The sequence below is a fragment of the Chinchilla lanigera genome, unplaced genomic scaffold (genome assembly GCF_000276665.1).
Source record: "Chinchilla lanigera isolate Chin_1 unplaced genomic scaffold, ChiLan1.0 scaffold00013, whole genome shotgun sequence".
Lineage (NCBI taxonomy): Eukaryota > Metazoa > Chordata > Mammalia > Rodentia > Chinchillidae > Chinchilla > Chinchilla lanigera.
In genome coordinates, this window is record NW_004955414.1 from 21478727 (window position 1) to 21494178 (window position 15452).

Sequence of the window (15452 nt, forward strand, 5' to 3'; positions counted from 1 at the left end):
GATGGTATAACTGGCAAGACGGAACACTCCCAGAAGAAAATGTAAGAGAAGATCTTTATAGCCTTGGGTTCAGCAAATACTTTTAGGTATGACACCAAAGGAATAAGCAACAAAAGAAAATAACTTCATCAAGAAAATTTTTTAAATGCCAGGGACATAGCACAGTGGCATAGCATCTACCTGGCAAGTGCAAGATCCTAAGTTCAATTCCCGGTACCAAAAAGAAAAAAATTTAAAAATGTAAACTTTGAGGTTTCAGAAGATTCCATCAGGAAGGGGAAGAAAATAACAGTAAGAATGAAAAAAATACATATTTGTAAGTCATAAATGATGAGGGGCCTATATCTAGAATAAAGAACAAAAAGAATGAATAAAGAATTCTTACAATTCAATAATAAATATCCAAGCTACAAATGAGCAAAATATCTGAGTAGACCTTTCTTCAAAGCATATGTGCAAACGGCCAGTGAGCACATGAACAGATGATTGACAGCATTAATCACCCAGAAAACGCAAACCAAATCCACAGTGAGTACATACTCTTACATTTGAAAAGCTACCAAGCCGGGATACAGTTAATGAAGACAGGAGAAACTGTAATCCTCTCACACCGCTGATGGGAATGTGGAATGAATGGCACAGCCACTTCCGGCAGTTCCTCCAATAACACAGAGTTACCACAGAACCCAGCATCTCCACTTCTAGGTACACCTAAGAAGAATACAGGGCTGGGGATGTAGCTCAGCGGCATAAGTGCCTGCCTGGCAAGCACAAGGTCTTGAGTTTGATTCCCGGTCCAAAAAAAAAAAAAGAAGAATACAAATATACTGACCTCACTATCCATAATGTCTCCAAAATGGAAAATAACCCAAGAGTCCACCAACAGATGAGTGGATAAAAAAAATGCATTATATCTCTGCAGTAGTGTCTGACCATGCAGAAGAATGAACTAATCACACATTCTACTATATGGGTGAGCTTTGGAGATGTTTCCCAAATTAACAAAGCCAGCCAAAAATGCTGTACAATTTTATGATTTCTCTTCAATGAAATACCCAAAGTAGATACATCTATAAAGACAGAAAATAGACTAGTGATTTCCAGGGCTGAGGAAATGGGAGCTACGGAATGTGATGCAAATAGGCAAGAAGCTTCTCTTTGTGGTATAAAAATGTTAAGGAATTTGGTAATAGTGCAGAATGCACAGCCTAGTAAATGAACTAAGTGGCACTGAATGTTATACCTTGAGAAGGTAAATTTTATGGTGAATAAATTGTATCTCAAGTGAAAATGAACAAACCAAAGCCAGGTGTAGGGGCACATGCCTGTAATCCCAGCACTCAGGAGGCTGAGACAGGAGGACCACTGCAAGTTCAAAGCCAGTTTGGGCTACAAAGTGAGCTCAAGGCCAGCCTGAACTGCGCAGTGAAACCCTGCCTCAAAAAGAACCCACTCCCAAAAAACCCCCCCCAAAAAAGTAAGTCTGGCCCAGAAATAAAAGTCATCCTAAATCTGGAAGATGCTGAAATTGACTGATACAATTTGCTGTCTCCTGGTTACTAGCCTTTAATATTTCTGCTCTCATTACTTCACCTTTAAAGTCCATTTGTGTTCCTTGTCTCAGCTGACACAACGTTGTGTCCCCCCTCCCTCCCTCCCTCCCTCCAGTCCCAAGGACAATTTCATTCTCGGAAGCCGCCCCTAACTTCACTAGGCCCAATTATTCCTCTGCATCTGGGTTTCCACAGCATGTATGTTCACTTTACTTCGTATTGTGATTACTGGTGGTCCGTGACCTCAAATGTTGACCCAGGGAAGGACACGATTAAGCTTTGTCAAATGTTTGAACGAACAAGACAGTCCCCATACACTCTTCCTTTAGGATGCCATATGAACATAAAAGCTTCTTAGGAGTAGTGGAGGGGTAGAGAAAGCACCAAAGTTAAAAAAAAACAAACAAACATGGATTTGAAGACAGACACGAGCAAGTTGATGAATAAAAAAATATCAAAAGGAAAAAGCTTCAAAAACGGCAATGGGAAGAAAGGAAGGCAGAAAAAGATTGGGATTGAAGGCACAGAAGAGAACTGGGAGCGAAACTTCAAATGCAAAATGAAGTTAATAAAAACTCTCAGGCCCAAGGCCTTTGAGTTGCTGCTGAGCCCTTCCCCGCCCTGTGCTCCAAACTCTCAGTGTCTCAGTAGACCTCTCCCGTCTGGCCCTACGTGCCTCAGATTGATGATGAACAGATGCACACTGACCTAAGTGGTGGGGGCGGGAACTGGAGCTGCGAAGGGGAGGAGTGCAGAGCGGCAGGAAAATCTCTGCTCCCAAAGGAAAGGGGAGTGAACACTGGATGAGGCAAGACCTGAGCTTCTATTCTACATAATACGGAAGCCTGAGCGAGGCACGAAGTGTTTAACTGAGAAGCTGAATCTGAGAAGGGGGCACCAGGCAGGTAAGTTCAGATCAGATACTCTTAGGATCTGGAAAGATATTAATGAGGAGGCAATGGGAAATAGGTACCAGATAGGTGCACAGTTCTGTGGCAACGTTCAAAGAAGGGCAGGGGTTCCGTACTAACTCAGTGATAGAGCACTTGCCTGGCACGCATGAGGCTCTGGGCTCAGGCTTCAGCACCACGCACGGAAAAAGGTAGATGGTTAATGAGAACAATGGGCCAGGGTAGACAGAATGCATCGTGTTTTCCTGGGAGGTTGATTGGGAGAAGGGCATTTTAGAGAACCACTGTCCAGGTGAGGATGGAGAGACGGGTGCATAACGGATATGACTCCCAAGGAGGATGCACGAACCATAACTTACCATTATCCTCAGGCACTGAGGGCCACTGGAAGGGATAGTTAAACTCGAGTCTGGGAACCATGTATAAAAGATGTATGAGTCAACCTCCTAGACACAGCAGGCAGGTGAAGGACTCAGAGACAAAATAGAAATTCACTAGAAAAGAAGAGATAATTTCTCCAATAGAAAGAAAAAACTGAGAAGATGGAGAATTCTAGCCAGAGTACAGCAAAAACAAGGTAAAAGAGTTTGCATCTGAAGGCCAGGCGTGGTGGCGCACGCCTTTAATCTAGCACTCAGGAGGCTGAGGCAAGAGGATCGTTGTGAGTGAGATCAGCCTGGGCTACAAAGTGAGCTCAAGGCCAGTCTGAACAAGGCCAGTCTGAACTGCACAGAGAGACCCTGTCTCAAAAAGACAAAAAGACTTTGTGTTTGATGTTGTGCATTTCCGCAGGCAGAGATAAACATATTTGCTACAATGGGGCTTACAGGAGAGAAGAGGAGAGAAGAGGGGAGGGGAGGGAAGGGGGTTTGGAATCAAAATTCTTTGGTTAAGAAATCAACAACAGTAAGTGAAAGAATGACAGAGAGGTTCCAGTGAAAACTGCCCAGATATGTAATAGGTCAGATATAGCAAATAAAAGCTACTGCCTAAAAATGGAAACCAGGAATAGAAGCCACCATGAGAAAGTGTCAGCGACTGAGAGAATGAAATGGGAACTGTGGTCAGTGATACTCAAGTCTCTGACTCAGGAACACAGCCTGGAAGTTGAAATCCACAGCCAAGGGGGCTGGGGATTTAGCTCAGCGGCACAGCACCTGCCTGGCAAGAGCAAGGTCCTGAGTTCGATTTCCGGTACCGGAAAAAAAAAAAAAGAAATCCACAGCCAAGTTTGAATACTCTCCTTCTGCCCTGTTCCTACACCAAAAAGCATGTTTCCTTGGGGACCCAGAGATGTCTGCTTAGAGGAGACACGCTGGAAAGGAGAGGAAGTCCTAAGGCTGGGGTGGGGTGAAGCCATAGACAAGGGGATTGGGTGTAGAAGTGGGAGGTCTTATGGAAGGACCACAGGATAAACAGTTTCAAGTGGGGTTCCTGGAGGTGCTTGCTCATCCTGGAGTGCAGAAGAGCCAATGGGTGGCCGAGCTGGGGTGCAGACAGATGTCGCTGGGGTGGGGGAGAGAGAGCAGTGTGAGCATGGAGCCTCAGAGCGCCATTGCTTAGGGGCAGAGGATTTTATGCTGATGTCACTGGCAAAGGTAGGCGCATGCAGAGGAGGGTGAAAGGAGCACAACAAATGGCACAAGCCACAGACTAGAAGACAGGGTGAAAGCAGATGTGTGACTGCGAGCCTGGGATTTGCGGGGTACCGGTCTGTGTTCTTTAATGTAACTCCCGTGGTGCAGTGGGAGCACACCTACTGTCTCATTTCTGAACACTTGTTATAAACTCCATCCCTGGCATCAGGAAATAAGACACAGCTCTGAGTCTCAGGGAGCCCATGGCATAGTAGAGCTGGAGAGAGAGAGAGAGAGAGAGAGAAGAAGGAGGGTGAGGGGAAGAAAAGAATACAGCAGTATAAAGGAAATATCGATTTTAGCCATATTGGGGAATGAGAAAAATCTTTCTGCATTAAGAAATTTAGCCTGGTACAGTGACACACACATATACTCCCAGCACTTGGGAGGCTGAGGTAAAAGGGTGGAGAATTTGACATGAGCTTGAGCTATGATGAGACAGACCCTGCTGAAACAAAGAGGAAGGAAGGAAGGAAGGAAGGAAGGAAGGAAGGAAGGAAGGAAAAAAGGAAGGGAGGGAGGAAGGGAAGAAGAAAGGAATATAAAGAGGACAATGGTAATAGAGGAAGCAGAATGCATAAAAGATTACAGAAAAAGAAAGCACAATATTTGAGTAGGGAAACCAGTAAGTGTGTGTGTGTGTGTGTGTGTGGTGAGTCTTTTGGAGCATTATTATATGTAAAAGAACACATAAGGAAATTATTCTTTAAAATATACATACATGCAAAAATACATATATATGAATATTTACATGTATGAATGCATGCATGTAAGTATGCATATGTATTTGTGTGTGAATGTTTTATTAGTAGTACTACCTATCTGTAGTATACTACATTCACCATGGGGAGTTAAAACATGCACATAACACATCTTAGTTCTTTTCTTCTAGCACGCACACCTTTAATCCCAGTGCCCTTGAGCCTAGCTCTGCACCACAAATCAATCCCAGTGTCACATACTCTAGATCCAGCCACCTCTGAAAAAGCCTCACCTACGACTGCTGAGGCTTTGGGGAGACATCTAACACAAGCCATAACACCGCTTAATAAGGCTTCCACAGGCCAAATTTAATATACCAACAGGAAAGCAATTTTTCTCATTTTAAATATCAGAAAATTGTTATTCAGAGAAGACTGTGTCTTGTCCAAGATCAGGCAGTCAATAGCTGATGGAGCAGATCTCTAATGCAGGGTTCTTCGCAAGCCCTCGAAGGTCCTTTCTAAGTGCTATAGTTTCCTTCACGGCTCCATCACATCAGCAATCTGTGCCTGGGGGAAGAGAGCATAGGCTCTACAATACTTCCTACTCCAATCCTACTCTTGGGAAGTCTGCTAACTAAATCCAATTGCTCTTTGGTGGGAAACTGCTGCCCTCTGTGCAGAGCTTGGGGCTTTTGCAGAGTTTGTGACAGTTCATGCCCCCACAGAGATTGTACAGGGTTTTTGTTAGTTTGTTTTGTTATATTGAGATCAACCCAGGACCTTGAGCGTGCGAGGCAGTGCTCTACCACTGAGCTATATTCCCAGCCTAGAGTGTGTGTGGTTTTTGTTTTTGGTTTTTTGGTATTCTGCATGTCACTGATTTTCAGAACCTGTTGCAACTGTGCTGTTGGTAGTGCTTTTTTAATTCTATAGTTTTCTGAAGTCTTACTGCAGTGTAAAGAGTTCCTGAATAAGGATGAACAGCCTATCTGTGGACAGGGCCAATAACTGTGTACTTTGCGCAGAGCCTGTGTGTGTTATTGATAACGTGCCTGTGGGTTAAGCCTTTGACTGTTATAGGGCCTATGAGCATGTATAGACCTTGTGTTTGTTTGCAAGCCTTTATGTACACTCCGTGTCCAAAGTCTGCAGCTATTTTTCCCCTATGATGTAGGTGAGGGCTTTGCAGAAAAATCATTGCTTTTTTATCTGCTAACAGCACAGCTGCTATGAACAACTCTGACACTCGCACAGCAGGCTGCCTCCTCACCGGCATCCCTGGGCTGGAGCACCTACACATCTGGCTTTCCATCCCCTTCTGCACCATGTACATAGCTGCCCTAGTAGGCAATGGCATTCTGATCTGCAACATTGTCTCCCAGCCAAGCCTGCATGAGCCCATGTACATGTTCCTGTCCATGCTGGCCAGTGCTGATGTGTTGCTGTCTACCTCCACCATGCCCAAGACTCTGGCCAACTTCTGGTTAGGTTCTAGCCACATTTCCTTTGACGGCTGCCTCACCCAGATGTTCTTCATCCATTTCCTCTTTGTGGCTGACTCTGCTGTCCTACTGTCCATGGCCTTTGACCGCTATGTGGCAATCTGCTCCCCTCTGAGATATGTAACAATTCTCACGAAGAAGGTCATTGGGAAGATCGTCATCGCCACCCTGACCCGCAGCTTCATCATCATGTTTCCGTCCATCTTTCTCCTCAAGAGACTGCACTACTGCCGGGTCAACATCATTGCGCACACATTCTGTGAGCACATGGGTATTGCCCACCTGTCCTGCTCTGACATCTCCATCAATGTCTGGTATGGGTTGGCAGCCGCTCTTCTTTCCACAGGCCTGGACATCATCCTTATTGCTGTTTCCTACATCCACATCCTCCGAGCTGTCTTCCACCTCTCTTCTCAAGAAGCCCGGTCCAAGGCCCTGAGCACCTGTGGATCCCATGTCTGTGTCATCCTACTCTTCTATATCCCTGCCCTCTTTTCCGTCTTTGCCTACAGGTTTGGTGGGAAACGCTTTCCACGTTATGTCCATATCCTGCTGGCCAACCTCTACGTGGTCATTCCCCCTATGCTCAACCCCATTATTTATGGAGTGAGGACCAAGCAAATTTTAGAAGGGGCTAGGCATATGTTTTCAAATCTTGGGAAAGAATTTAAGTAAATTTAGGGAAATGCTCCCAACTTGCGCATATATATATATATATATATTTGGGTTTTGTTATGGCATCTGTCATACATGCACATAAAATACTTTCATTATGTCCATCCCCACATTACCTTTCCTTGCACACCTTCCCCCTCCCCAGGTCCCTTTCCTCTCATCTAATTCTTTTCTATATTTGTTAACTGGCCTATATTTGCTACACCCTCTTCTCTACATGTCTTTCAATTATCCCCATGTTATTCTCATCCATGTCCCATTTAACTGTGATATTTAAATATGCCATACACTCAGATAAACCTCTGATTTCTTTCTTAGGTCCCCATAACAATATTCACCCACTCTCTTCTACCTATTAGTCAAATTTAATCATCTCAAAAAGAACTAAGGGTAAGATAATTTGCCATGAATTTACCATTCAAGTAGGATTTTTCTCAGCATCTACTTGCACTGAATCCCTAATATGTTCTTAATTACACGTATGTAACTTTAGCATTTATTTGCCAGTCGAACATGTTTCTTGTGGTAACCCCTGAGAACTGTCATATCTGAAAATGTAGGTCCATGAGATAGTTATACTTCTTAATAGTTGGACAAATCTATATTCATATATCTAATTCAGAAATACTAGCTCCACAGCATATGGATGTGGATCTATTTATCATTTTAAATGTAATATCTAATTTCAAAAAACTTTTATCAAATAATCCCAGCCTACCATTACCTATTCCAGACATTTTCCTCAAAAAAGAGCTAATAAAGACAGTGTACTCTTTTCTATTAAAATATGCTTTAATTAAAACATCATATTCATTATTAAATTAGAAGTCAAAATGCCTAATCTAATACCTGTATTATCAGTGAATAGCTAAAGGAAAATATATCTATATATCTATGCCTATATCTATATCTCACTTATCATTAACACTAGGAACTACCCTAGCCTGATGTCCTCTAAGGCCAAATTCAGGCAACACAGCTTGAATTTCACAAGACCAATTCATCCTTGAAAATGTGGTTCATAGGGCCGTGGATACAGCACAGCAGCACAGCACCTGCCTGGCAAGCACAATGTCCTGAGTTTGATCCCAGTACAAAAAATAATAAAATAAAATAAATAAAATAATAAAATAAATAGGAAAGGAGAGGAGAGGAGAGGAGAGGAGAAGAGAGAGGAGAGGAAAGGAAAGGAAAATGTGGCTCACATCTCAGCCCTATCATCCAGCAGTGAAAGATACACCTTTTGAGTTTCTATACCACTTTTCATCAAAGTGCTTGTTTTGTTTGGTCATGAATATTCATTTTTGATTTATTAGCTATCTTCTAATATTTGGTTCTTAATTCCATCTAAAGCAGTACATACCTTGAGGAAAAATACTACTTTGCAAGTTTTTTTATTCCTATTGTTCCAAAGCATCACAACATGTTCTCATCAGATATGCATGGTGTGTGTGTAGACAGAGATTCTTATTATAAAAATTTAGTATTGTTTTTCTATTCTACATGCATTTTTCTTTGAGAGGGTTCTCAGCATTGGGATTCAGTAGCATACAAGGAGAGAATGGGTGCTTTTATTTTTGTCTTCTCTGATAATTTCTACTTTTTCTACATATAGAAAAAATATGATTATTGTACTATTTTCAAATAGATGAACGTAAGCTGACATAGATTGTGTTACTATTAATAATTAAAGGCATCAATTGAATGCCTGTGGAAATTCATTGGTGAACAATGAGATCTCTATCATCATGAAATTCACATTCTGAAGGCAGACACAGGGTGCCAAGTCAGGAATCCCATGGAAAAGTTATTGGAAGCCTGGTGAGTCAATTCTAATCTACCACTACCAGTGAAAAGCCCAGAGAGAATAAAGACACTATGGCATATTTGTAGTTGCGGGGAGCCAAGGGGCTTCTAAATCTAGGTAGGGTGATGGCTAATCGGAACGAAGGCCAGAACCTAGGGCTGAACCCAGGTTTTATTAATTCATCAAGAGGGGAGTGGCTTGGGGAAGTAGTGGAGCTGGGCTAGGTAGAAAGCCTGAAATCACCTCTGCCAGTATACAGAGAGACAGAGAAATGCAGAAAGTGTAATCTGCATAACACAATTCAAGGCAGTATCTAATATTTTGGGGTTGGTGCTTCAGCTCTGACGTGTAACTTTGTTATGCCCTGAGATGTCATGGCCTCTTTCTTGAGGCTCAATGCCAGCTGACAGCATGGAGCATGGCACTCCATCCTGCTAGGCTCACACATGCTTCTTGGGAGGCATGGGATGGGGCAACACTGCCCTGTCACCTTGCTTCAAAGACTACACATCAGCACCTCTGCTAAACTGATTTGCATTGCTTAAAGCCATTTGCAGGGATAAGGAAATGTCCTAGCCAGCTCTGTACACATCAATACATGGACACAGGGCCAGCTCTAGCCAAAATGGGGACAACTGCTCTTCTTTCAAAAACAGTCATCCATGTGATCCTCCACAAGTCACAATGAAGTTTTAGATTCTACCTATCTCACCTTGTAGTTTTTCTCAATAAAACACTCTTGAGAAGGGGGGTCAGCAGACAACCCACTTCCCGGGCCCGCCCTGGACTTCTTAGACAGAAGCTATCTTTCTCTCACTACATTTTTCCTACTCAAAAAAAAAAAAAGTTTTGGGTTCTAGATCTTTATTGGAATTTTGAATCTTCCTCTTTATTAACTGTAACTCTGAGCACATTACCTCTTAGCTTTCTTACCTTTACAATGGAAATAATATCACCTTTCTTTTAACGATTTTATGAAAAATAAATATATACATCTCTCTTTTAAAATTTTTATACATCTATCTTTGAAAAGCACTTAGCATATAAATAAATACTATACAAATGGTAGTTTTACTTGTATTTCTGCTTCAATTATTGCTTATTAATGGTTGATCTCCTACCTGGCAATTAGTAATTGTCCTGAGACCTAAGAATACAAGAAGAAAACAAGAACGAATCAGAAAAAAAAAATTTACAGTAATGCTTACAATAAATAAATTCACCCAAATATTCTTATAATATGTCAAAATTAAATACATTTTAAAGCAAATTAAAGACACTGTTTTAATACAACTATACCACTCAAGATACACAGACTTTTTATTGTTTTCCAAATATACTAGACTTCTCCCTAGCTTTAGGCCTTTATATACATTATTCTGGTCGCCTGAAACATCATTCCCTTGATCTTCGTATGACTCAAAAAAAAATGAAGCAAATAAGCACAGGTTAATGAAAAACTCCAGAGAACTGTTTCTAAATTATACTACAAGTCAAGGGCTCATTTTTCCCAATGTATAAAAGCTCTTTACAGTGTAGAGAAAAAAAATCATAAATCTGTTGAACATAACAGACAAAGAGGAACCTGGTTCAGAGGCACATTTCTATAATTTCAGCCCTTGGGGAGGATGAGATGAAAGGACCACTTGAATCTAGGAGTTCAAGACCGGTCCAAGAAACATGTAAGACCGTACCTCAAATAAACAAAATTAAATGGGCAAACAAGCAAAAATCCCAAAGATATAACTAGAATATGCTTAATTTACTATAAGAGACAATACAATAAAAACTACACCAAGATATCATTTGTCAAGTTGGAAAAGATGAAAAGAATTAACTCTGTGTTAGTCATGTTAGAAATCTGATCTTCTCACACTTTGCTTATTAATGTACAACATAATGGAATTTCTGTGGAATTTGGAAATACCTATCAAAATTCTTATACAATGATCCTTTGGCCTAGAACTCACACTTACTTGAAATTAGATTTCAGAATGCCTTGATATGGACAAAATTATCTCTCCACAAATTTAGTCATCGTGGAAAAAAAATGTACAACATAAAAATATTTGAAACAACCTAAATACAGCGGTATCTTGATACTTGTCATTAACTGGTTCCAGGAAGTGCCCAAAATGATGAGTATCAAAGTTTTGGCTGGAAAGCAATTCACAAGTCATCAGACACCAGCAAGTTCTAGCCTGCCATCAAGTACCAAACAAAAGTACCAAGTAAAAATATGGACATCAATCTATCAAGTCCAAATTTAAGGAGTATCAAAGCAGGTGATTTCCAAGGTATGACAGTAAGTCTCAATTCCTAAGTTCCAAACCCACACCCTTCTGCTCGTTAGAATTGTAAGAACAGAACTTGATAACTCTTACCATGTTATACGAAGGCTTTTTATTTAAGTGCTGGGAATCAAACCTAGCACCTTACGCATGCAAAGCAAGAGCTCTACCACTGAGCCACATCCCCAGCCCTGCATAAAAGCTTTCAGAGTCACACAGACTTGGGTTAGAACTGCAGTCACTATATGCAATGCATACTAGCCAGCTGTTTTTCACGACACAATGAATTTAACCTCTTTAAACCTCAGTTTCATTCTTAGTTTTAAAAATTTCATCTATTTCAGAGGTTGTTTTGATTGTGAATTTTGGAAAGCAAAATTTTTCTAATACAGTACTATTTCAGTAAAAGTAGCCTAGTGGTGGTTAGAATTAAAGATAAATTTTGACCTTTTTTAAGTGAAATGCAGCTTCCTGGAAGAAACACTTCAAGAGCCTTGCCTGGGGCTGGGAACGTAGCTCAGTGGAATTGTGCCTGCCTGGCAAGCACGAGGTCCCCAGTTCAATTCCCTGTACAAAATAAAAAAAATTTAAAATAAAATGAGCCTTGCCTGGCAAATGAAAGGCTGAGAACCCAGGGAGAGATGGAATAAGGAAGATCTGATTCAGAGGGTATAACTTAAACTATACAGTGTATTAGTGTAGTGTAGGATAAACTACACTACAGTTTCCCAAAATGTAGCACAGTTTACACAAACACTACCTAGGGACTTGAGACATTTTTTTTTTATCTTTCCAAGTCTTTCTCATTTCTTCCTCTAACACTATCTAGAGAGTTATATTATTATCCTCAAATATGCCCAAATGAATGATGGTTTAGGGGAAGAAAAACTATTTGTCCTTCCTCCTACTTTCTCCAACTGGGAGTCTGACAATCACACGGACAAAAGACAGATAAACACAAACAACAAATGCACCGACATGGGCAATGTTTGATGTTAATAAACATGGGAGAAACTCAGTAACAAATAGCTCAAAGGGTGGTGAGAACTTGGGCTCATACAACATCCTCATGCAGAACACTACATTTTTACATAGGTAACAAGACAAAGGAAGAGGTTTTAGGCTGCACAGGGGGTCAACCTGTGGAACAGTACACAGTGGGAAATAATGAAGGATGAGGAGTAATTAATAAGGTTCACTTACGTAGACATTTTTTTGTGTGACCTCGCTGGGAACAGGTTGTTATCCCTGTGCTGGTGTAAGATGAAAATCAGGATTCCTTGGGCTGGGGATTTAGCTCAGCGGCAAAGCGCCTGCCTGGCAAGCGCAAGGTCGTGAGTTCGGTTCCCGGTACCGGACAAAAACCAAAAAAAAGAAAATCAGGATGCCTTAACCAGGGGAAATAATGCTCTGCTTCTAGACAGCTGGGGGAGGGCAGAGAGCTCTTTCGGCATTTTCTTTTGAATCCTCTGCCTTAGGCTTGAAATACTTGTATTAGCCTTTGCAGGTGGTAAACCTCTGTGATCTCAGCACTCTAGAGGCAGAGGCAGGAGGACAGCTATGAGTTCTAGGCCTGCCTGCGCAGCCAAAACTATATATGGATACCCTATCACAAAACAAAACAAAACAAAAGAAAGCAAGACAACTCCTCCTATCAGAGTAGCATATTTACAACCTTACACTATCCAGGCTGTTCTAACAAAATACTATAAACCATAAGCTAAAACTACAGAAATTTATTTCTCACAATCCTGGAGGCTGGAAAGTCCAAGGTCAAGCAGATTTAATGTCTTGTCAGGACCCTCTTTCTGAGTCACAGATGATATCCTCCTCCGCTGTGTACCATACAGTAAAAAGGCTCTTTCCTGGTGACACAATCACTTTGGAAAGGCCCCACCTCCTTATGCCATCAACTGCTGATCAGGTTTCAATGAATAACCTTTGGCAGGAAAGGTGGGGCTAGGGCCTGAGGGGTGGAGGGTGGGGGTGTTACTCAGATCACTGTGGAACCCGTCCAATGGCTCTATCATTTCAACTTGACATACGCTTCAGGAGAATGTAATTGGAAAAAAAAAAAACAAAAACAAACCAGTAAGTAAAAGCCAAATGTTTCTTCGCCTATCCTATTCCCACTTTTCCAAACGTCATTGTTAGTCCTATAACAAATACAAAGGATTTCAGAATAACACCATTTTTTGAACTTTCACGGCCCACTTCTTTATTTATTTATAATAATTTGCCTTTGAGAAAAATAAATGCAATTTTTTTTTTTTTTTGTCTTTTTGAAAGAGGGTCTCGCCATGCAGATCAGGCTGACCTTGAGCTCACTTTGTAGCCCAGGCTGGTCTCAAACTCACAACAATTCTCCTGCCTCAGCCTCCAAGCGCTGGGATTACAGGCATGCGCCACCCAGGCCAGGCAATAAATGCATTTGTATTTCTATGTTCACATCAATTGTGAGTGGAATGAAGCCACTCTGTGCTACATGTTTGATTTTAGCCAAGTCTTGGAAAGTGCTTCTACCTTTCCATACCTTCCTTCTTTTGTCCTCCACCCTTCAGTCTCAGAGCCTCGATGCCCCAAAGCAAGCAGAACCTCGAAGATTTAATTTAGAAAATAGCTGTTAGTGAAGAATAAAGGAGGAGGCGACCTCCTTCTGCATCTCTTGACACTACCTTGAGAACCAGTGCTGCCCACAGCATCTACACAGACCACATCTTACAGTTCTAGAAGGACATTAAGAATCAGCCAAGAAAAGGTCCTATGTACTGTGGTCTGGGTCAGTTTTCAACCTAGAGGGCTGGGGATGTAGCTCAGTGGCACAAATGCTTGCCTGGCAAGCGCAAGGTGCTGAGTTCAATTCCTTGTACCAAAAAAAAAATAGAAGTTGAAAAAAAAACAACCAATCAAGCTTTCAGGGGCTGGGGATTTAGCTCAGCGGCACAGCGCCTGCCTGGCAAGCGCAAGGTTGTAAGTTCGATTCCTGGTACCAGGGAAAAAAAAAAAAGCTTTCAACCTAGAAAGTCCAGCCATTTCTTCATAAATCTTTAAAGCTCAGGGTATTGGAGGTGGTTCCTATACAGAAACTCATAGGAATTGTCAGGAAGCACTATTAACATCTAGAAATGAGAGACAAGATGACTGATTTCCTCACTGTGGAATGCTGGGTGCTGAGTAACAAACCCTCCAGTTATTATCTGGTTCTGTAACGGTGTGCTCCATTGATTGTATTTGGTTAACTTAGGTCTAAGCTCTATTTGCAACCACATAGATTGTTTAAAAAATAATAATAATGCAAATGTTTCTTGTCTCATATTCAAAATGATTCCTGTTCTTGGTAAATGGAAATTCACTTTATCTTATAAGGAATTAAAATGTGTCAAATGCTCATTCCCCAGTAATGCCACACAAAGAATCTATTCATAAGACAAAGCAGAGTTTTAATTAACAGAGTAAGGGGCAGTCTTCAAAGGGAAAAAGCAAAGTTGACATATTTATAAAGAAATGGTGAAACCCTGTAATCCCAGCACTTTGGTGGCTGAGGCAGGAGGATCACTGAGAGCTTGAGGCCAGCTTGAAATGCAAGACCAGTGTAAACTACAGAATGAGACCCTGTCTCAAAGAAGCAAAAAAAAAAGACTAATCTTGTTTAAGTTGGTTCTGCAACTTGGAGCATTAGTATTAGATAAGAATAACAGTTTAGAATTAATTAAACAGCAAGTGTTTAAAAAATATTAAGAAGTAAACTATTGTTTAATGTTATCTGTTAAAGACTTGAACATGTTGATGTTCATTTAAATGTACCCCTAGATTGAATAATAAAGTTATTTGGAATTTTTATCTCCTGGTCAAGAGCTTCCTAAAATGGTAAATCATACCAACAAAGACAGTAGAATAATAAGGTTTATTAATGCAGGAAGTGAACTGTATAGGAAGTAAATTTTAGCTTTTATTCCTTAAGTCATATTCTTATTTGCACTGATGTTAATGTTGTGCTGGTATGCTCATAAATACATCACTGATGTGTGTTTATTGTGTATCTGTATGAATGCTGTAATTTTACCTGGATTTCAAATTCTTTGGGGGGGGGTACTGGGAATCAAACTCAGGACCCTGTGCTTGCTAGGGAGGTGCTTGTGCCACTGAGCTATATCCCCTGCTCTAGGTGCGGGCAGAATGACTAATCCCAACAGCAGGCTAAGAAATTTTATAAGAAGGGTGACAGAGAATAAAGAATTGTCATCTGGAGAGTCAAGAGTTAGACCAAGACAGAAATATTTCAAGATTTTGGCAATATAGGGAATTCTGCTGGTGATTAACTGAATTTCAGGTTGTCCACTAAAAAATGTCAAAAGTTGGAAAATGGCATAAA

At 41.1% G+C, this 15452-nt stretch overlaps 1 protein-coding gene across 1 annotated transcript; it reads left to right on the forward strand.

Moving 5' to 3' along the window:
- The first annotated feature begins 2112 nt into the window (after window positions 1-2112).
- Window positions 2113-6982, forward strand: LOC102007648 (olfactory receptor 52B6). Its single transcript, XM_005380092.2, has 2 exons — window positions 2113-2135; window positions 5995-6982. Exons 1-2 carry the CDS (start codon window positions 2113-2115, stop codon window positions 6980-6982), a joined length of 1011 nt encoding a protein of 336 aa, XP_005380149.2.
- Window positions 6983-15452: the final 8470 nt, after the last annotated feature.